This window comes from Miniopterus natalensis, chromosome 19, assembly GCF_054644295.1.
Source record: "Miniopterus natalensis isolate mMinNat1 chromosome 19, mMinNat1.hap1, whole genome shotgun sequence".
NCBI lineage: Eukaryota > Metazoa > Chordata > Mammalia > Chiroptera > Miniopteridae > Miniopterus > Miniopterus natalensis.
The window spans coordinates 9,698,725-9,722,073 of record NC_142099.1 but is presented as its reverse complement, the minus strand read 5'-3'; the positions used below and the strand labels follow the sequence as shown (position 1 = coordinate 9,722,073).

The window sequence follows — 23,349 nt, the reverse complement described above, 5'->3', positions numbered from 1 at the left end:
TGATTTTTGTTTCTGTGCACAATTGGGGCCTGGCTGCCTCTCTTGCCTTTTCCTTTTATTATTTTGTTATATAAATTCCAGGTGTACAGCATTAGAATTCGACACCTGTATACACCACAAAGTCATCACTCCCCAAGGTCTAGTTATATCCAGCACCATACAATGGACCCTTTCCCCCTCCCCCACCTACTTCTCTTTTTCAATAGTGTTGTATTAGCTTGGTACCTGGTATAACATTGAGAAATTCACAGAAAACCTGAAGAAAGAATAAAGATATAATGGCACAGAAGTTTAATAATAATAATAATAAAAACAAAGCTATAATGAGTGATAGACAAGTATCTGGATCTGGAGACAGCAGATCTGCCACATTGCTGGAGGCTGAGGCTAGGCCTTCTCTCAGTCTCTTTTTCAAAAGAGGGCCCCTGGCCCACAGCCCGCAGCCCTTGACGGTGACTGCAGCAGGGGAAGGCATGAAGGACCCACTGAGGTGGCTGTCATCCTACAGGGCCACGGCTTATGGGGTGAGTGTGTCCAATCTGATCTATTTACCAGCTAAGGATGGGTTGTAGTTTGTTTTACACGACTTGTGGGCAAAAGCTCTGCTAGCGTACTTTTCCCAGGAACCGCTCCATGGAGCTGTCGAATTTAAAGAAGCAGAAAATGGACATTGAATAGTGAGTCTCGTTCTGGACACCTCCACCCCCTGTACCTGCTTCTTGCCCGGGGTGGGGCTGTGCACAGGGGTCTTCAAACCTGCATCTGTACCCCGGAGGAAAACCTTTGCCACCAACCCTGCAAAATTTCACTCACCCCCTTCAGACTGGACACCGGGCATACTTTCGGCGATGTAGCTCATCCACTCTCTCCAGGTACCAGGTGCCTGGGAAAAGGCTGGTTGTGTCAGCAGGGGGCGAGAAATTCACTGTGGAACGAGCAGAAGAGGCAATACTCAAAAAGCTATAGGCGGTTGGGGAAAAGAAACTAGTAATTGGGACACCTATAGCTTCATGGGGACCCTCTCCTGGCTGTGCTGCAAGGGGCTGAGGGGCCACCTCTACACCCAAAGGAGCACTGGGCCAGTAGAAGGACCAGAGCAGATCTAGTCCCCAAGGATCTAGTCCCTAAGGATCTAGCCCCTAAGGATCTAGCCCATAAGGTTCTAGTCCATAAGGCTCCAGTCCATAAGGCTCGGCTATTAGAAATTTTATCATAGGAGTATGACATTTTCCTGCAGTAAACGTGCCCTTTCTCCTCCATTGGAATCTTCATGTCCCTTTATCAATGGTACTGAGCTTGAGGCGTACCGAGAGCTTCCTGTTGCCCAATAGACACTTCTGTGTCCTAAGTTCTCTGGCTCTGACTTATTGTAGTATTTCAGCGTTTTGCCCGTGAATGTTCATCTCAGAGGTCCTATTTTTATTTTCATTGCTTTTCTTCTTTGCTCTACCGTGTTCCCTGTTCCAGATAAGATCGATGACTGCTACATCTAGGTTTTCCGGAACATTCCCAATTCCATAGGTTCTGTCCCCCTTTCAGACCACAGTGCAAACCATGTGTCTCAAGGTTTGCTTGAGAAAATACAGTTGCCATGGTTTGAAAATCACCATCTGGTCTCCCCAGTTATACCTTTAGCTTTGGTTTACTTTTCTTCTGTTGCTTTTTTGGGCCATATTTTGTTTTTGTGTTTGGGAGAGAAAGGGCAGTTGGGTGGAGATAGTTAAGTTTGTTCAGAACTCATTTGAACACATTCATTTATTTAATTTGTTTGGCAATCCTGCAAAATTGGTATGATTTTAGAAATGAGACCACTGGGAAAAGTTCAATAATTTTCCCAAAGATAAAGGGCTAGTGAGTGTCACAAGTCAGTTGAGGTTTGGCAGTCTAGCTCCAAAGTCTGAGCTAGACAGATGGTTTTTCCAAAGATCGCACATCTGGCCTCCATGGAGCTACACTGTCTAGTGCCCTGCTTTGGTTGGTTAGCTACAATCTGTACTGAGGAGCCACATGCTGCCTGCTACCTCTTCCCAACTCTGTCTTTAAAATATATATATATATATGTTTTTATTGATTTTTTAGAGAGAGAGGGAGGGAGAGGGAGAGAGAAAAACATCCATTGCCTGCCTCCTGCACGGCCCCTACTGGGGATCGAGTCTGAAACCCTTGCATGTGCCCTGACCAGGAATCGAACCCACAACCTCTCGGTGCACGGGATGACACTCAACCAACTAAGCCACACCAGCCACGGCTAACGCTGTCTTTTGCTTCCCCACCCAGTTCTTGCCCCTTGGCCCCTAACAGATCTTCTCCCTAGCATATCTTAGAGGCACCGTCACCTTGGCCCACTCTCCCCTCGACTTCTGACGAACCCCTGGCTTGCAGCTGCTGCCACAGAGCCCGAGAAAATCGCCTTCTCCTTCTCTCTTCCTGCCTTTTCCTTACCCTTGTGGAAAAAATGTTCTCGTTGGTCCATTATTTCTGTGAACTCCTCAGGAGACATGCGCTTCCGGGACTCAAGGCGTTTGGGCAGGTCTGACATGCTGGACACCAGCTTTTCCAGGGGGGAGCCTGGGAAGCAGAGGCAAGGCAGATAAACCTGCCTCATCGTCACGGTCACTGCCACCGATCACCAGCCCAGTCGAGAGCCAGGCTTTGTGGGAGCTCGAAGCTTGGGGGAAAGTGCTGCTGGTGGTTTAGAATGCCAAGAAGTGATCAGGGCCAGCCAACGCGATGCTAGCAACACAGAGGGGCAGACGCACTCATCCAGTCAAGGTACAGCTCACGCGGTGCCAGATGGGTGACTTTTATTGCATTTGTCATAAAACAATCAACATTTCCTGGACACCTCAAACCCACCAGCTTCTCTTTAATGAGCTGCCTCCACACCGTCATTACTCTCCCCTGGACTATTTGCTGGAACAGCTTGACCGGCTTCCCCACATCCACGTTTGTCCCAGGGGAGAGTTTCAAATATATAAATTAGACAAACTTTCTCCAGTGTTGAAATCCCTCTAGGGATTTGTTCTTAATCACATTGTTCTGTCAAGGTGGGAGCCTCGGAGGTGGTGAGGCGGAAAGTCGTTCCTTTCACCGGATGAATCTTACCAGAGGTGCCTGATAGGGAGACGGGACTCACCTGGAGACGCATCCTGGGACACGCGGAATGAAAACAAACTGGCCGCCAAGCCAGAGCCATAGGAGAAGGCACCGATCCTGGAGCCTGCCAGCTCCTGGACAGAGTGCCTGCAGGGAAAGAAATCAAAACCTAGAAAACACACCAGCATTGTATTCTGTGCTTCTAACAAACAACCAACCTGTCAACCCAAAGTAGTTCACCTCTTGCAACTCTAAGTGGGTTCCCAGCACTCACACAAAGAGAGACTTTTGGACCCTGGGGATAGCCCCAGAAGGAGAAAAACATGCCAAGAAGGGAGCAGCTAAAATCCAAGATGCAGAAGGCACAGTGAGCATAACAGAATTTCGGGGCATAAAAGGAGCTTCTCCCCACCCCTGAGGACAAGGTGAGTTCAGAGAGCTCTGAAGGCGTCTCTGAGTGAAGGTCAGACCATTGGATTTACCTGCAGGCTCTCATGTTGACTGGTAATGCTCCGCCCCCCTCATTAGTAATAATTTCATTAGATACATATATATATGTATCTCCTAGATTATATGCATGTGCTATAGTACAAGTATTTCTTTCTAAACCCCACAAAATAGAATGTCAATAGAAATAACAATTAACATTTGAGCACCTGCAGAGCGTTACAGTTCTAATTGCTTTAGACATTAACACTCATCAAAACTCAAGCAGGTACATATTGTTGCACATATTTCCAGATGGGAAAAGGGAGGCACATAGTGGTAAAGAGATTGAAGCTAGGTTGTGGGCTCTAAAACTAGACCCTCATAACCACTATGCTTTACTAAGTATAGAGGTTTTAAATGGATGAGATAGAAATATACATAAAAGTTCCTCTATTTTCTTGCTGCATTGAGTAGATCTCGCACATCCCCCGACAAATGCATGAACTTCGCTTTGGAGATGACTGTTTAATGCTGATAGTAACCCTTCTGTACATCCCTTTAAAACAAGCTTCTTTCACCTCCCTCCCTCCCTCCCTCCCTGCCTTCCTTCTTAAAAATAATTCTGAATCAGAAGAAGACCCGAACTTGGCTGACCCCTCAGACCGTGGGTGGGGGCAGGAGGTGGGACCAGACGGAGTACTCACTGGGACAGAAGAGAGGCCAGGCACCCATACAGGGACGAGGTGTACGTGTTCCCGTTGTGCGTGGCGAGGTAAAGGGAGGCCTTGGTTTTCTTGTTGAACGTGTCCAGAGAGGCCTTTAGCAGAGCTTTGTCCAGGTCTTTGTTGATGTAGGTGTCCTCCAGCTTCAGCCCTCTGTGAGGCAGCCAGAGGAACGGGCCGGTGAGAGGCCGGGGACGGGAGGGGGGCGGCTGGGGAAAGGGATGCCTCCGGGGGGAAGACTTTTGGGCGCGTGTTTTTTATTATATGGGGAAACTGAGGCAACAAGCAAGACATTAATGGAGTCCATGGCGAGTGAGAGTGAGACCAGACACTCGCCGAGCTGCTGTCCTGTTCTGAGATTATTTGCTTCTAGGTGTTTCTGTCTGTATAGACTGTGAGGGCCGCTAGGCAGAGACCAACGAGTCCCACTTGTGTCTGTGACCCTCGAGTTTTATGGTGCCTGACACCATCGGATGTTTATCAGCCAAATGATGTAGCCGTCCCCTCTTGCCCCCTTTTCTCTGAAGCTTCTCCTAGTCACTTGATGCAGAGGTCCTGGCTCATCCCTGCGCTCCCTGAGGTGAAAGGTGGAGGACCCTATGTGGACAGGAACCCAATAACCCAGCTAAGACTCGGTGTCGCTTCTGGAGGACTGTCCTTCCCCCCACAGGAGTGGCTGGCGGCCCAGGCCCGAGGCTTGAGGAACCCCCTCCTTCCACACGCCTCGGAGCCTCTAGGCCCCCCGCAAAAGGACCCACCTGAAGGCCTCCAGCTCCTTGTAGACGCTGGCCCGAGTGTCGCTGCTGGCGGACAGGAAGTCATTGTACATCAGGCGAGCCAGGGACCTCTGGACCAGCTTGCAGAAGGGCGTGTGGAAGATCATGAACTGCAAATCGTCGAGAGTGAAAGCCCGGTCGATGCCAGCTGGAGAACGGGTGAAAACAAGGAGGTGGTGCGACCCGCGGACCAGTTGAGACTGCGCCCCGGAACCTGACTGCGCTGAGCTCGCCGGCCCCCCTCCCCAAGCACTCCTAAGGTTGCTCACTCACCTTGCGAGCATTTCGCTAAGCGCCCATTACAAAGAAAGGAGGGGAAGGAACAAATAGGCTCCTCCGATCTACTATTGCCAACCTCTGTGGAAGCTAATTCCTCCCAATCAACCTCGTGTTCCATCATTTTCTCTTTCGTCCAGAGGAGGAGACCGTGTCTGCAAAGCACGAAGCTGAGTTACGTGCCCAAGGTCACAGCTTGAAAGTGCCTGGCTTTGGATTCAGGTTCCGGCGTCCCTGACTCTACACTTCAGGCTGTTTCTCTCACTTTGAAGAGAAGGGCAGTGCACCCTCTGCCCCCAGGAGGGCGGGTGACAGGTTAGTGCTTCTCCCAAGCAGCATCATTCAAATTCCATAGGACAATATGGAGTAAAATCCGGATGCCGTAGGAATTTGGAAGAGGCGGCAGCGATCGGCCAACAGCAGCTTGGCTGTGGATGGGCAGAGGCAGGGAGGTCCAGGCTGGCTCCTTGCCCGTGGGGAGCGGCTGGGGCAGCTGGCCTTCCCCCTCTGCGGTGGAAAGGGGCAAGTGGCTCCTTGTGCCACCCCTCCGGCATCCATGCTCTGATGCCTCAGCACCTGCCTTTGCCCACATCGAAACCTGTCTTTTGCAGGTGCCCATCTGAGCATGGCTAGGCAGGTAAGAACCCTTTGTATTTTGAAAAAGTAGGTTTCTCTTGATTTTTTAAAAATATATTTTTTATTGATTTTAGAGAGAGAGGGCGAGGGAGAGAGAGAAACAGTGCTTGGCTGCCTCCTGCACGCCCCCTACTGGGCATCTAGCCCACAACCCAGGCATGAGCCTGAACGGGAAATAGAACCAGAGACCTCGTGGTGCACAGGATGACACCCAACCAACTGAGCCACATCGGCCAGGGCAAATTTTTAAAATAAAATTTGTTTCTTTTCTGATTATGAAAGCAGTACATATATTTTTTAGAAGAAAATTTAGAAACTGAAGGTGAAAATAAAATCAAGTTATAACACTACCATCCAGAGAAAAGTCACTGATAAAGGTATGCTGAAAATACAGGTGAGATTTTTTTCAACATCAACCAGACTTTAAAAGGTGGCAAACTACAAACCAGGAGCCAAATCGCCCCTGACTTCAGCGGAAACAAATCAGAGGCCCAGCAGGGTATGGTTATTCTGATTTACTACAGTACCTCCCCAGATGGCCAATACCCGCTGCTTTCATGCTGGTGGCTTGGACCTAGAGTGTTTACTTTATTTAGCTCAAGTCAGAGGCGATTTCATGCTTGATTTTGAATGACTTCCACATGGACTTGAGCATAGACCCAGGGAAGGGGGTAAGAAGAAGGGGACATGAAACGATTCCCTTGAGGTCATTTACAGAGGAGAGAGGAGACCTCGTCTTAAGCTTTTAGGACAAACTCGTGGCCCCGTGTACGTAGGGCCCCCGCTTTCTGCCCTCCGAGCCCCATACCTTGTTTCCACTGGTTCTGAATTTTTTGACGGTAAACCTTGTAACATTGGTCCAAGGCCCGTATGTAGCACTGGATGGAGAGCTTCCCGTCCACGATTGGGTATTCCGAAGCCCCGTCTGGTTTGTAGAAATCGTATGCGTTCTCCATGTGGGTTCCCCGGAGCCCTGGCAAGGCACACATTGGGATCCAGGGACTGCACAGTGCAGCCCGCATCAAGCAGAGAGGATGGGACAATATTACGGTCTCAGGCCAAGCTTGAGCCCACTCAACATCCCTCATGCCTTCAAAGGCAGTGGAATAAATTGTTGCTGTTACAGAAATGGGATTTATATTTCCCTTCCCACACCTATACGGGCTTAACAAAATCTGGAATAGATGGCAAAAATCTCAAAGGAAAGGCTTTGATTTCATACCCAATTATCATCTTTCATCTTCAATTGCCAGTTTGGCTCCCCAAAACACCATTTATTCCACACGTCATTATCCCAATGTGTGACGGTGCAGGAGAGGAAACCCCCCTGATCCCTCTCTCTTCCCTTTCTCCCTGCCCTCTGCTCCCCAGGCCCGCCTTTAGAAAGGAAGTGATGCCCTCAAATCCATCCTTCAGCCCTGCGTAGTGGGTATGCCAGTTTGGGATCAGGAGCTACCCAGTTGGCCACCCCACGCACAATCTCTTGGTACCAAGCATCCACAGGTTACTACAAACCTCTCTCAAGGACCAGGGGGGACTCGGGCCCAACCAGCATTGCCACTGCTCCGGCGCCTCCTGTCGGCCGAGCATTGCCACTGGGGTACACTGCGATGTCTCCACAGACCACCAATGCATAGCGACCTGTAAGGAGAGACAAGTCTCAAGTAGTCTGAGTGCCTCCTGTGTGCCAGGCACAATTTTAGGTATTGGAGATAGACTGGCAAACAAAACTAAAAATCCCCATGCAGTGGAGCTTATGTTCTATGAAACTTATCATGACACATTTGAAATGCAAAGCCAAAATTCAGTGCCCCAGTACTCTGACTGTAAAATGCTCATTAATTCAGAATTCTGTTTCTGAATTCAATGAACAATTTTATTAACTGGGACTTTGGGAGGTAATTTAAGTTGGTACCCGTCACTGTTAGCACTCTGTGGCTGAAATTTCTTTCCATAGAAAGCCAAGGGATGGGGAGGGAAATGAACATTTGAAAAACTAGCTAGACACTAGTTATTCTCAAACAATCCTGAAAACCATTCCATGAGGCAGAGAGCATGTACACTGACAGAGGAAGACCTGCCTCCCAGAGAGATTAAGTCACCTGTTAAGGTCTCACACCTAGTGAATGTGGAATTTGCTCTTCAAACCCAGTTCTGACTAGATCCTAAACCATGTGCTTGGAACGACCTGATAGTATTTTTATTGTGAAAAGGGTTTATATTGAGTAACCACATTAATGTAGATGAATCATAGTTCCTACCTCTGTAATAGCCAGACTATTAATAAATAATTGTTGTCTTGACTATTGTTTGTTCCACTTGCATCTGATAGTACTGATCCTTCCCCTCTCCCAATAAAAAAACCCCACCAAACTTGAGCTTCTAGGAGAGATGGTAGTAATTTTAGTATTCTATCTAACCTGTAAGGAAGTCCCTAGGGGTTATTCCAGTGCTGTTTTGGGAACCATATTTGTATATAATTTAATCCTCATGATAAGCCTGTATGTCACATACAGTTATCCCCTTTTTATAGATGAAGAAATTGAGGCCTTAAGTCACTGTCCAGAGCCACAGAGCGAATAGATGGAGTAATAAGGACTCAGTCAGGATTCCAACCCAAATTCATCAAAACCCAAGAGCCTTCACTTAAAAATTATAACAACTCCAACTCAATCCCAACAAAAAAGTATTTCCCCCCAAATCAATCAATCAATCAATTTATCTATCTATCTATCTATCTATCTATCTATCTATCTATCTATCTATCTAGTCTATGTATTTATCATCTATCTACCTACCTACCATCTATGTATCTATATATGTCTATATCTTTGTCTATATCTATATCTACATCTATCTATATCTATATCTGTCTATATCTATATCATCATCTATGTCTATGTATTTAGAAGCATTAAAAACAAACGGTAAGTTCGACAAAATGTTCATTATGGTTTCTAAGGTTTTAATTCTAGTTTCCAACTTAGTAAACACTGAGTGCCTTGACTGACCACACCTCCATGGGTGTCTTCTTCAAAAGCAGGCAGGCAAATAAGAACGCTGAGGCTCAAAGAGGTTAATGGGTTTGTTGACATTTACGGATAGAACTACGTTCCTAACTCTCAACTTGCGCTGTTTCCCTTGGGCCTTTTCATGCTATCACAAGAGGGATTCTTTCTTGCAATTGAGGGAAGACATAAGGAAGATACAGGGTAATGTTAATATGCAAATATAATTTCTAGGAACAAGGCAAGGGAGAAAGACTGGAAATACTTGTGTAACAGTATATCTAGTGATTCTTTGGGCCTATTTTTACCACGGTGTCTTTCCCTTAACACCTAACTTTTTTAGATCTTTCAATATCACCAGTCTCTTGCTCTCAGGCACTTAGGAGAAGCTTTAGAGAAACAAGTACAGTGAAATGGGAAACATACTGGATTTGGTTCAGTGTATTGTCCGTGCCACACATGATAGGTAAGATATCAGACCTTCCATTTTCTCACCTATAAATCAGGATAATACCCACTTCCTAGGATGTGGTAAGGATACATGAAAGATTATATGAACACGCTACCTAATTAACTGTACAAAGCTATGCAAGTCTAAGCAGTTATTATCATGGTGGTGGTTGGATGATAGCAGTAGCTGTGTGAATAACTTGTCCCTCCCTGCCTGGATGAAACCACCTGGGGAAGCAAAACTGAACATTCTGTCTCCAACCCCAGCCCTTTCTTACACAAGACCTCTGGCAGCACATACCATCCCAGTAGCTGGACTCCATCCAGTTGGCAGCATTAAAGAGGGAGGCAGTGCCACCATAGCAGGCATTGGTGGTATCTATGCCCTCAATGTCAGTGTTGCCCGAATCCTGGAAGAGCTCCATGAGCACTGTTTTGACAGCCTTGGACTTGTCAATGATGGTCTCAGTGCCAACTTCTAGCCGGCCCACAGAGTCCCATGGGATCTTCGTGCGCTCCATCAGCTGCTGCACCACCGTCAGGCACAGGGAGTTGATGTCCTCCTTGACTGAGCAGAAGCCCATACGGGTTTGGCCCAAGCCCACCGTGTACTTCCCTGCTTCCACATTATTATACTTCTCCAGGTCTGTTTGGTCCACATATTGGGCTGGGAAATATACCTCCATGGCAAGGATACCCACATCCTTTGGCCAAGTATCCGTTTTGGCCACGGGGACAGCAGGGATGGTAGAAAACCTACAGTGGAAATAACAATAAAAAAAATCTCACTGATGGTCTCTAGCCAGTTTCCTCAAAGAATAATACAGCCATCATTTCATTCATTTTAAAAATATATTTTGAAGCTATGTTATCAGAAGAACACAAATTTAGGATTGTTACATATTTCTCTTGAACTGACTCCTTTATTCCTTATTTAAATGCCCTCTTTATGTGTGTGATATTATTGTCATAGTGTCTTTTCCTGATGTTAATGAAGCTGCCTTAGTTGTTTTATTACTGTTTGCCTGGTATTTATTTTTCTGTCCTTTTATACTTTTAACCTCTTAGGGTCTTTATATTTCACATGCATCTATTCTAAACAGCATATAGTTGGGTCTTTAAAATTTTTTAGCAAGTCCTACAATACTGATGCTTTTACGGGAGTAATTAATCCAGTTATATTTATTGTAATTACTGATATAGTTGGAATTAAGTCTACCATGTCACTATTTGTTTTTATTTGCCTCATCTATTCTTTATTTCTTTTGTCCTGGTTGTTTTTTGTTGTTGTTTTGGTTTGGTTTTTTTTTTTTTTTTTTTTTTGGATTAAGCAGGTGTTTATTATTCCAGGTTATCTCCTCTTTTTCTTTCAGTCATGATCTTAGTGATTACAATATACATAAATGGCCTATAATATAACTTAACATTTCTACTACTTTCCGAGCAGTGCAAAACCTTACTTTAATTTCACTTGTCCTCTGCATCCCTTTGAGCTATTATTGTCATATAGTTTACTGCTACATGTGTTAGAAACCCCACAGGGCATAGTTTTAAAAAATTCATTCATTTTTAATGTGTCCTCTCATTATTCCCCTTTATATTTTTTTCTTTATTTTTTTTCTACACAAGAACATACCTGCTGTCTTTCTACCTTTAAGGAAGTTTTCTGCTTGATGTCATCCTCTCTGCTTTTCCTGACTGGGCCTCCCAGTTTTTATTGAGCACACTCAACACAGTGCCAGGCTCCAGATGCACAGTAGTGAACAAGACATGCTTTGTGCCCACCAAGAGGGCACAGTCTAATGGGAGAGGCAGATGTTTCTGCAGCTAAATACACAGTGGAATGAGCAAAGGCTGTGAGAATACAGAAGGCATGAGAGCAAGTCTAAGTGGCAGCAGAAAGAAAATAAGGAAAAGGGCAGTAGGAGAAGAAAGAGACAGTCTGTTTCTTTCCTGGACCCACCCACCTGTCTTTAGCCCTGACTCCTAAGGGCCCTGCTGAAAATCTGGAGTCTTTCCTTCCATCCACAAGTACAGAGCTCACCAAGCCCACCTCCCACCTGCTCCCAAGTGGCATATGACAGAGCTAATGGTTAGTCCCTCCCTAATTATTTACTAAGTTGGAAACTAGAATTAAAACCTTAGAAACCATAATGAAATACCCTTCATTTTACAGAGGGTGAAATCAAGGACCACACTGGTGGAGTGAGGAGCTCAGAGCAACTACACAGTTAGTCCTGTGTTAGAAATCTCCTGTCCTCTCACTGTCCAGTGTGTGTTACGCTCATGAGTGCCACCAAGTTCCTTTTGACTTGTATCTGCTTACAGACTTTCTGACCATGGAAGACGGACAGGGTGGCTCCACAGACATACGTTTAGCTCTGTGCCCCAGGAACTGTAGCTCTTGATTGAGTGTGTGAGTCAATCATCCCAAGGACTCTGGGCTTCTGGTAACCCCACATCTCCATCAGGAGGGTTACTTCAAAGGACAAAGCAGAGTGGGTCCTATGATCACGAGACAGTGGGGCAGAGAGATATACGTTCACCCATATCTGACAAGAGCATGCCCCCCCCGCCCCAATAACTGGAGTTTGTACTCTCAAATATTTGCAGAGGAGCTGCCCTGCCTGGGAGCTAATGGTTAGCCAGCACTTGGTCCTCTGCTCTGCTGGCTCTCCCCTCAACTCTCACTCTGCCTTCTCTGAGCTCCCTCCCTCCCTCTCCTCCCAGTTGGAAATCTAAGGCTGAAGGGCAACCTGGTGACTTTTTAACTGTCTGGGGCTATTTCTGGACAGGGATTTCAGAGCCTTGAAGAAAAATTAACATATAGAGGTTTCCAGAAATAGCAGGCCACTGGAGTTAAGAGTGTCCTTCACAGCCTGGCTGGCGTGCTCAGTGGTTAGAGCATCTGCCCACAATCTGAAGGGTCTCAGGTTCGATTCCCTGTCAAGGGCACGTACCTGGCTGTGGGTTCCATCCCAGGCCCTGGTGAGGGAGCATGTGAGAGGCGACCAATGGATGTGTCTCTCTCATATCAGTGTTTCTCTCTCTCTCTCCCTCCCTCCCTTACACTCTCTAAAAATCAAAGGGAAATATATCCTCAGGGAAGGATTAACGAAAACAAAAAACCCCACAAACAAACAAACAAACAAATGAGAGTATCCTTCACGTCTTATATTTTCTCTGTGGAATAACTGTCTTATTTTACTTTATTTATTTATTTTTTAAATTATTTATTTATTTTTTAACTATATCTTTATTGATTTCAGAGAGAGGAAAGGAGAGGGAGAGAGAGAGATAGAAACATCAATGATGAGAGAGTCATCGATTGAGCCCGCAACCCGGGCATGTGCCCTGACCGGGAATCGAACCCCGATCACCTGGATCCTAGGTCGATGCTCAACCGCTGAGCCACACCCAGCTGGGCCTTATTTTACTTTAAAACTGGTTTTGATCTGGCGTCACTTGGTTCAAGAACATGCAACAAGCTTTTATGTCTTTATTTCATGTCATCTCCTTCCCTTTTGTTTCAAAATTAGCTGCTGGATGCCAGGCACTGTGCGGGGGGGGGGGGGGGGGGGGGTGCTGCGGAGTGAGGGGAGTGGGCAAAGCAAAGAGGAGGTCATGGTCCTCGTGGATCTCCCGCACAGAGGGAGGGAGGAGGGAGATAAGCACTTACACACATAATCCAACCAGGAGTCAGACCTGGATAGAGGCCACGAGAGGGACATGGACAAATCCCACAGGGGTTCAAAGGAAGTGGGCTCCCTGTGGGTGGGGGCTCAGGAGGGGCTTCAGGAAAGGGCTACACTTGAGATCGATCTTCACGGATGAGTGGGGCTTCTGCTGCTGAAGCACTGGATGGGGCTTGGAGAGGCAGCTGCCACAGGAGGGGTGACTGAGCAGGTGAGGACACCTGGGGTGGAGAGTGAAGGGGGGAGGCAGACGGCACGTGAGCAAAGCAGGTGGGACCACGAGGTGGGGGCACAGGCCTTCCTTCATGTTAGAGGCAGCGAAGCACGTGCCGAGATGGGAGAGGCTCTTAGGTTGGCTTTGGAGCTGATGCATGTTGAATTAGAGGGGACAGACAAACAGAGGAAAAGAGAGCCATAGAGAAGCTTCTTAATACTTGTTCAGGCCCCGGAAAATGGGATTAGCTGTGAATACGCCAATGAGGGAAATGTGGGCAACGATGCCAAGGTCTTGAACCAAGAACGTCAGGAGGAGGGGCGGGTAGGAGGGGACTCAGGCTTGTTTCTTGGTGGGCGGCCAAGTGTTGATTACTGAAATGAGCAAACCCACGTCAATCCCTCCCTCGCAAATACCCAAACAGGTGAAATTCTGAACCAGGACATTTCACCTGTACATGGGGGTGGTGGAGGGGGTGGACAATGGCCGAGAGTCCGAGGGAAAATAAGGCTAGAGAGTGTCACCTGCCCCACACATCCGTACTCCTAGGTTCCCTGGGTCCCCAGCGAGGGAAGACACTAGATCAAGGTCTTTCTCAGCGTTTGTGGAATGCAGTGTAGAAGCGGTGGGAGAGAAAGAGCTGGTGCTAGAGCGCAGGGGATGGCTAGGGGGGCTGGGGGGCTGGCTGTGGCTGAGTTACCATCCACTCCCGGAGACTGCAAGCACTCGGGCCGGACTGAGGAAGTGTTTCCCCAGAAAAGGAGAGCGGAGGAGCTTCTGTGCACAAGCAGATTGCACACACTCGCGCGCGCACTCACACACATCTTTACATCTCATTTTACCCTGTCATGAAATCAGAGGGCAGAGAAAGACACCTGCTATCCTCAGTCCTTTTGGAATCTTGCTGCAGTGACTTGAGGCTGCTGGTTTTGCTAACGCTGCTGTTGGCACAGAATCCTGAAGGCCTTGGCAGAGGCTGTGGGCAAAGGTGGGGCGGTGGTGGAGAGGATGCTCGGACCCTGGGACTGGTATTTCCGCTGCTTCATGCAGCTGGGGGTGGGGGTGGATGAAAGGTGTCCCCATTTATAAATAGCTGGTGTCAGACGTTTGAGATCCCGGAGCTCTGGAGCTGGAAGGGGCTGTCTGTTCAGAGATGAGGTAACTCAGACCCCGAGAGGTTACCGTGCTTATCTAAGGCTGGGCACAAGCCTTGCCCACCTCTGACTTGGGTTCTAGTGAGCTTTTCCCTGTGGCCGGCCTGCTGCCCATCTCCTACTGGTTCTAGGACACCTCTGTAAGGGTGACCTGGACAGCCCCGGGAACAAGGGGACTCACCTGTGCTGGGCCGCAGGGAGGAGGTGCGCAGGCAGGGCAGGTGCTTCCTGCATCATTCTCTGCAGCTGCAAGAACCTCTTCGCTGGAGTCAACAGCCTCTGCATTTTCAGGGGTGCGAGCAGAAAGCCAGCAGTTTGCAGACAGTGGTTGGGAGATGTGCCCGGCTGTACCCTGCCAGGCTTTATAGAGCCCCAAGACTCCTGCCCCCGGAGGTCACGCCCCTGCTTATCGAGAGGCTCCGTTGGCTTCCTAAACTGGGCCAAAGGTCTCAGAACACGGGCAAGTCCAAGGAAAACATCTCTCCAACATGTACGCAGCCGCCCTGCGCCCGGGTGTGCGCAGGAGTGAGCAGCTCTGATTCCTCCCGGCTCGGCCCCGCGGCAGCCTGAGGGGTGCGCGCCCTAAGGTAGCTCCACCTGGCCTGTCTCGGACCCGGGCTTCTCATCCGAGTTATTTTTGCTTGGTAGTCCAGAGTGCTCTCTGTGGGGTTAGCTGTTATTATTTTAATGTATTATGCATAATAAAAATTTTTTTTCCCCAAAACCAAAAGGAGTGAATCTTTTAATAGTAGCCCTTGAAGTCATTGGGAGTGGGTATTGGCACACGGGCAAAGGGCTGGTATCAGAAACGGTATGGAACCTGCTAGATTTCTTTTTTTTTTTAATCCTTACCTGGGGATTTGTTTTTATAGATTTTAGAGAGAAAGGAAGGGAAAGGGAGAGACTCGTCAATGTGAGAAACATCAATTGGTTGCCTACTGCACTTGCCCCGACTGGGGCCAGGGATTGAACCTGCAATCTAGGTGTGTGCCCTTGACCAGAAATCGAACCCGAGACCCTTCAATCCCTGGTCCGACACTCTAACCACTGAGCCACACCGGCCAGGCCCTTCTTGGTCTACACTCTGCCTGTATCTGAGCAGCTAAACATGGCTGAAGAGAAACAGCACTGCACTGACGGGTTCGCTTTCGTTTGCAACCACGCAGCTCAGCGGCCCTCAGCGGGCCTGGCTGCGGGGCCCGTCTGCGTAGCTAAGGCCCTTCCACTGCTTCCACCTGCGGGCCCGCTCGGGCGGGGGGGGGGGGGGGGGGGGGGGGGGGGGGGGGGGGGGGAAGCGCCCGCTGCTGGGGGCCCTGTTAATGGGTAACAGAAACCTCTTACTTGGCAGGTCCCGCCTTTGTGACCGCCTGGGGCGACGTTCAGATATGCAGCTTTAAGAGGGAGAAGGGCTGAGGCTTACAGGCGATGGGATAGATTTTTATCTAATCAGGTGAGAGGTCCCGGGGAAAAGTAGGGCAAAGGGTAAGGCTCTGATGAAGTGCTTGGAAGAAAAACACTGGGTGAGTCACTGTTTTGGGGTTCCCGCTGCAGGCGTGGTCTTGTGTTCATACCACCCAGGGAGCAAAGCCAGTGAGATTCTCCATGAGCAACACTGGCACCACCTGTCATCCCTTCTCTGGTATTTATGGTCAGCTTTTGCCTTCACAGACATTTAAAGAGTTGGGGGAAAATTAGGCGCTTATAGTCATTTTATGTCGATAACAAATAATATGCCACAAAGTGACCAATTTACATAAGTGATCTCCTGTGCTTTTCCTGAGGTCTCAGAATTTTGTTGATAGATAGTTGGCATACTTAATATTTGCATAGCATTTATTTTTTGTTAATACTCACCCAAGGATATTTTTTTCCATTGACTTTTAGAGAGACTGGAACGGAGGGGAGAGGGGGAGAGAGAGAAACATCGACGTGAGAGATATGCGTCTGTTGGTTGCTTCTTACATGACCACCGACTGGTTTGCAGGTTCTACCCCTGGATACATCTTCAGCTAAAGACAAAAGAAAGGTCTTGACGTAGGAAAAAAAATCTGACAAGATTCACCTTCTATCTTTGTTGAAAAGTCAGCAAAGTAGGTGTAGGAGAGAACTTTTAAAACTTGCTTAAAATTTTTTAAAACTAAAAAAACCTACATGTACTTAAGGGAGAATCATTCATTTAATATCAGAAACAAGACAAGGATGACCACTATCATTTATCACGCTGTACTCGAGATTCTGGCTAATGCTTTAAAAAAGAGAAAGAAATAATAGTTGAGAGGATTGAAGAGAAGATATAAAATTATTATTATTTGCAGATGATGTATTTAGTTTTCTAGAAATCTCAACTAAAGTTAATCAAATATTTGAATTAAAGAAAGGATTCAATAGTTGTCAGAGACATCAATTTAAAAAAAAAAATCAGCCCTCATCGGCAACCAATGGATGTGTCTCTCTCACATAGGTTTCTCTCTCTCTCTCTCTCCCTCTCCCTCTCTCTCTGTCTCTCTCTCTCTCCCTCTTTCTCTCTCTCTGCTCTCTCCTCCTCCCCTCCACACTCTCTAAGAACCAATGGAAAAAATATCCTCAAGTGAGGATTAACAAACAAAAAAAAGCCCATAGGATTTCTCTACATTAGCATTAACCAACTCAGAACTAGTAAATCCAATTAACAATAGCAACAAAACCTCTATTATGTCTAGAGATTAATTTAACCAAGATTATGTAATACCTCTGTGGAAAGACTTTTACAACTTGAATCAACAACATGGAAGATGATTTGAAAAAATAGAGAAATATTCTATGGCCCTTGGGTGGCACAATTTACATTAGAAAGATAGTTATTCTTCCAAAATCCATCCACAAATTCATTGAAACCCAATAAAAATGCCAGTTGGATTTTTTTAGGAACTTGGTTATTATTTTTCTGAAATATCGATTTTTTTTTTAAGTTTCAGAAATGTCTAAGTTAAACTTGAAAAACAAGAACAGTGAAGGACACTTCTTTCAGGTATACCAATTCCAGTAATAAAAATAGTGGGGTTTTTTTGGTGCAAGAATAGGCCACTGGGGTAAAATAGAGTACTCAGCAGCAGACTCACGCCCACATGGGCATTTTCATGATACCTATTGTGTCACCCATTAATTGGGGGAGGATAGATCATCTACTAGATATGTATTTTGTGAAGAAATGTAAAACTAAACTCACACGGGGAGCCGAAGGTACTTTGGGAGTCTATCATTGGAGAGAAATTTGTAAAGTGTGGTTGGAGGTACAACACGCAGGCCTACGAGATGGTCAGGCTCAGAGTTCAAGTGCACACACGTGGCAACATTGCTGAACTAAGGCAGAGTAACTTTTATGTAAGTTTAAACTAAATACTCACAGAGCAAAATACATATTTTACAAAAACAGCTACAAATAGGAATGGTTGTCAAGGTGGGGTGACGGAGGGAGCTGGAGTGGAAGAATAAATGATAGAAACACAGATTTTATATCCATAGCTACATGACTGACAGTGCAGTGGAATTAACACAGACTTTGGCGTCAGCTGTATCCTACCTGGATGAACTCAGCTAATCACTTAGAATTCCTTAGAATCAGTTTCTTCGCTTATTAGTGGGGAAAATAGTAGTTCCTGTGTCGTTGGAGTATGGGGATGGTGAAGGCGGGTAATGCGTGTAAGGCTCTGAACACAGTACCTTGAACACAGTAAGTGTTGAATAATTGAACGCTGTCATTTTTACCTTTGTGTCTTGGGGAGGGGAGGAGAAGGTGAACCCGTCTCCACGGGCTGAAGGGGACCCGGCCTGCAGAAAGTCCAGAAGCTCCCTCTCACTGCCCACGGCCCATTTCCTCGACCAGAGCCCGTGCCTCTCGTTTGTGCACACTACGGGACCTTGGGAAATCCAGGCAGGGTCTGCGTGTGAATGCTCTCAGCCTTTCGTGAGATAAAAAGAGCCATTTGGCTGTAAGGAAGGAACTTGGCAGCCCGCGACTCCGCTGGCTTCAGGATCTAGGGCATCAAAGCACCGTCGCCATCCCTGCAGGTGTTCTAAGCGTGGTGAATGCGATCATCGGGCTTTTAGCTCCGATCAGAGGCAGAATAGATTTCCTCTTGCACCCACTGGGAAACTTTTGTGAAAGCTGTGTTTAGTTATGGGGCGGGGGATCTAGAGGAAAAGTCAGGTAATAATCCTACAGAGCAAACAGAATCAGAACAATGAAATGCTTTGCTTGGGCAATGGTGCCAAGGACTTTGGACTTACACTCCCTTTAAAATGCTGGTGCCTGCAAATTATTCTTAAATATCCAGAATTCTTAGTAAAAACATCTGGGCAATAAACGTACATTTCCCCCCACAAAGGCTGTTTCCTTGACTGTTCTCTTCTTACTAGGAAGACAAAACTCGTTTCAGAAAAATGCAAATAAGCAAACAGAAAGCATGCCCAGATGCCATCACAGCCATGGTTAACACCTTCATGTGCGTCTCAGAGAGGTCGAGAGCTATTCAAGGTCACACAGCTATTCATCGACACACCTGGAATTAGCACTCAAGCGTCTTTGACAACAGAATTCAGGATTGTCCTTGTCTTCTGACATATAAACACTTGCCTTTAGGAACCTAAACACTAACAGGTGTCTCTCAGACTAGAGCTGTGCACCTTTAGTGCTATGTAGAAATAATTCAGGGAGTTGTCTGGTTCTCTGGAAAAAACCCCACACCTCTAAAAGTGTATTTTCATTTTGCTGGGGATGTGAGGTGAAAGATAATTTCCTTTGTATGCTTGATGACTTTCTGAGTGACGTCTTGAGATTTCTATGCTGCATTTGCACATAGGATGCATTCATTGGCACCAAGTTGGGCCACTTTAACTATGAACCAGTGGGAGAGGACACAGGCTGATTTCCTACGTCACACAGTATTGGGTTGAGGCCAAGTGTGGCTGCCAGGCCCTCAAAGAATGAAGGCATTGTAGCTGCGATGGAGAAAAGCAAAGTGATATTTGAGCCACAGAGTAACGGTTGAACTCCCAAAGAACCTGCACTGCGGCAAAACATACCAGGCTTCTTTTGTTAGCTTAGTTTAGTTGCAGCAAACCAATGAATTCTGTTAAGGCAAATTAGTGTGAACTTAAAGTTTACTAGATAGTTTTATTTCTATTTAATGTCATTTTTTCTTGGTTTTATCAGGGCTACCAGCATAAAGTATCTATACCTATTTTAATGTGTATATATTTAATGTAAGAAGATAATTTTCTTATACACTGGGGATTCACAAGATTTTTCCCTATTAAAAATTCTGCACATTACTGAGATTTAAAAACAATAATATTGTACTGTTTTTGTGTATATTCTTTAGCTATTTCTTTGTGATTACCATGGGGATTACATCTGACATCCTAATACCCTAATTGTATTTATATCATCTTAACCTCAATAATATACACAAATTCTGCTCTTTTAACAGCTTCATTCCCACCCCTTCCAGTCGATGTCCTAAAATTAAATGTAAACTTTTTTTTTAATGCACTAATTTCTTAAATTATGTAGAGAACAAACTGGATTTACAAACCATTGTTATAAAATTACCAGCTTTTAGACTAACAGCTTTTTAAAATGTATTAGTCTATTAAGTCATGTAGAAAACAAAAAGTGGAGTTACAAACCCTTGTTACAATACTAGCTTTTACAATTGCCCATGAACAAATGTTCTTAATTTTGATGAAGTCCAATTAATTATTTTTTCTTTTGTTGCTTATGTTTTTGATGTCATATCTAAGAATCCATTGGCAAACCCAAAGTCATGAAGATTTACCCCATGTTTCCCTCTAAGAATTTTATGGTTTAGCACTTGTATTTAGGTCACTGACACATTTTTAGTTGGTTTTTGTATATGGTGTGAGGTAGGGGTCCAATTTTATTCTTTACCACGTGGAAATCCACTTTTCCAGCACTATCAGTTGAATAGATCTTTTCTTTATTGAATGATCTGATTCTCTTTCAAAAACCAGTTGTCCATAGGTGTATGGATTTATTTCTGGACTCCCAATTCTATTCCATTAGTTTGTATGGCAGTCCCTTTGTAAGCCAGTACCACACTGCTTTTGTTGTTGTTGTTTTGTTTTTTAAAATGTTTTTTATTGATTTCAGAGAGAGAAAGGGAGAGGGAGAGAGTGATGGAAACATCAATGATGGGAGTCACTGATCTGCAGCCTCCTGCACCCCCCCGCCCCCCGGGGATGGAGCCTGCTAGCAACCTGGGCATGTGCCCTGACCAGGAATTGAACCATGACCTCTAAGCCACATTGGCTGGGCAGTAACACACTGTTTTGATTACTGGAGCTTTGTAGTAAGTTTTAAAATTGGAGCGTGTGAATCCTCCAACTTTGTTCTTATTTTTCAAGATTATTTTGGCTTGCAATTACATATGAATTCAAGAATCATCTTTAGTATTTCTCAAAAAAAGACTGGAATTTTGATAGTGATGGTGTTGAATCTGTAGACCACTTTGGGTAGTATTGATACCTTAACAATATTAAATTGCCCTATCCGCGAACACAGACTGACTTTCCATTTATTTAGGTCTCCTTTCATTTCCAGCTATGTTTTGTAGTTTTTCATGTACACATCTTTCTCTTCTTTAGCTATATTTATTCCAAAGTATTCTATTCTTTTATTAAATGTTATTATAAAAGGTATTGATATCTTAATTTCCTCTGTGAAATGTTCATTACTGGTGCATAGAAATACAACTGATTTTTGCATTTTGATCTTGTACCCTGAGACTTTTTCAAATTCATTTATTAGCTCTACAAGCTTTCTCATTTGGTATATTCTATATACAGGATCGTGTCATTTTTAAGTAGAGTTTTACTTCTTCCTTTGCAATTTGGATGCAGTTTTATTTCTTTTCTTGTCTAATTGCTCCAGCTAGAACTTCCAGTATAATGTTGAACAGCAGAAGTGAAAGCAGGCATGTTGTCTGGTGTCTGATTTGGGGAGAAAGTGTTCAGTTTTTCACCCTTGAGTATGATGCTACCTGTAGGTTTTTCAAAAATGCCTTTTACTATGTTGAGTAAGTTCCTTGTTTTGTGTTGGTGTCTCTGTATTGTTACTTACTGTATTTTTATTTTGTTCACCTCTACTTCTTTGCTATAATGACATGTTTTTCCCTTTGGAGATTATAAATGAATTAAGTGGGCCAAGGTGTCTTTTCTCTCTCATGTATGCTATAGTCAGAAACAATAAAATTTCTACATTTTGGGGATATTGTCATCCAAATTTCCTTTTTTCTTCTTCATTTTAACAGGTAATGCCAAGAATCTGGCACTAATCCAACAAAGTGTTTGTTTGTTTGTTTTGGTTCATATCAGCCTAGTGTTCCCCATTTACCTACCACCTCTGCCCTGGAATCTGACACTTTTGTGTGTTTCCCCAACAGTGAATCACCCAGAACCCTCTTAGGACATGTGGTGGCTTTTGCTAAAGTATCAAGACACTTTGCGAGAATGACCCCTCCCCACCTGCCTGCCGTCTTGTCTGGACTCCCACTAAGAAGAGATCTGCCTTTGGGCTGACTAGCTCTTTAATGCTGGGTGCGGAGAAATACATTATTTCTGCTGTTTTCCTCTTTGACAACTGAAGAGTGACAAGGGTGTGATGGGAGGAAGGCAGAGGCCAGGAAAGGAGAGGGGCGGGGCAGGGCCAGGGCTCTGTTTCGTGTCCCCTCTTTGCTGTGTGTACCCTTCTCTCAGCCAGCACTCGCTACGGTGATCGGAACGTCCTCAGGTCCCGGCATAAGACTTTGTTTACTGGTTGGCGGTGCGACGTGGGCGAAGCCAGTGGCCGTCCACGCGTGGTCCAGCCACGCACCCTCTCCTGTCCGACGGTGTATCCCTCTGAGAAATGCAAACGCAATCCCACCAAAGCCACACTTCCGTAACCATCAAGTTCGTATTATTTCTTCTTACGTTGCCAAGTAGATCCCTGACCCAAGGAGTCATGAATCTTCATGAGGCTAAATTACCTCCTCGGGTATTGGAGCAACCACCTCCAATAAAGGATCTTGGAGCTCACAGGCAGAGAGACTCGAGCAAGGCCACGTGGGTTGCCAGTGGCAGGGAAGGGACAGTCACCCAAGGCCCGGCTCAGCTCCACCGCACCTGCTGTGACTGTCATCTCCCCTCAGAGGCTGCAGCCTGCACAGTTAAGTACCCCCCACCACTCAGCCCTGCTCAGAGGCCAAGCAGGCAGATCACCTCCATCTCTCCATTCAAACGAGGGCTGCCCCGGGGAGGAGCTGTTCTAAGGAGATGAGAGGCAGAGACTAAGGAAGGAGCTGAAGAAACACTCGGGGTGTTTTCTGAGTCTCATTTCACCTTTTCTCTTCCAGCACAACTGAACTGGACCAGAACAGCCTTCGATGCGTACAACTCTCTGTTAAGAGGTGGCCCTGGAATTTAGGGTCCACATCAGCCCAGTAGGGACTCTCCTGGCTGACGTTCCCATGGCCAAAGGAAAAAGAGGCGGGTGGCCGAGGAGGGGCGTGCGGGATGCCCAAGCGGAGAGGGCTGGGGGCTCATACCAGGGTTCTTCCTCCCGCCGTCAAACCTGTATCCCTGATGGCCAACACCCAACTCTCTCATTGGGGGGATGTGCACCCCTAGTCTGCCCGAGACAAGTGGAGGTGGAGAGTGTGATGGACAGCGACTGGGGGTGAACATTTAGCGCCAGGAGCCTCTGCCTCTAGCCTAATAAAATCAGTGCAATAAGAACCCCAGCAGCCTCGGTTACTCGTTTACTTTCTGAGACAAAGATCAGGCGCGGCCAGCGGGGCAGAGAAAGAAGAGGGGGGGCCCCGCGCGAGGGCCCGCAGCAACCTCGGTTCTTGCT

The 23,349-nt window shown here is 46.1% G+C and overlaps 1 protein-coding gene across 2 annotated transcripts; it reads right to left on the bottom strand.

Annotated features, from left to right (window-relative positions):
- Positions 1-818: 818 nt before the first annotated feature.
- On the bottom strand, positions 819-14,741 carry HMGCS2 (3-hydroxy-3-methylglutaryl-CoA synthase 2). Of its 2 annotated transcripts, XM_016223311.2 has the most exons (9): positions 14,638-14,741; positions 9,695-10,149; positions 7,451-7,576; positions 6,744-6,908; positions 5,006-5,171; positions 4,230-4,400; positions 3,137-3,243; positions 2,443-2,568; positions 819-925 (listed from the first exon to the last, which is right to left on the bottom strand). In XM_016223311.2, the coding sequence occupies exons 1-9, from the start codon at positions 14,739-14,741 to the stop codon at positions 819-821; spliced, it is 1,527 nt and encodes a 508-aa protein (XP_016078797.1). The 2 variants fall into 2 exon arrangements, with proteins under 2 accessions (XP_016078797.1, XP_016078798.1); XM_016223312.2 differs by lacking the exon at positions 7,451-7,576.
- Between the last annotated feature and the right edge of the window lie 8,608 nt (positions 14,742-23,349).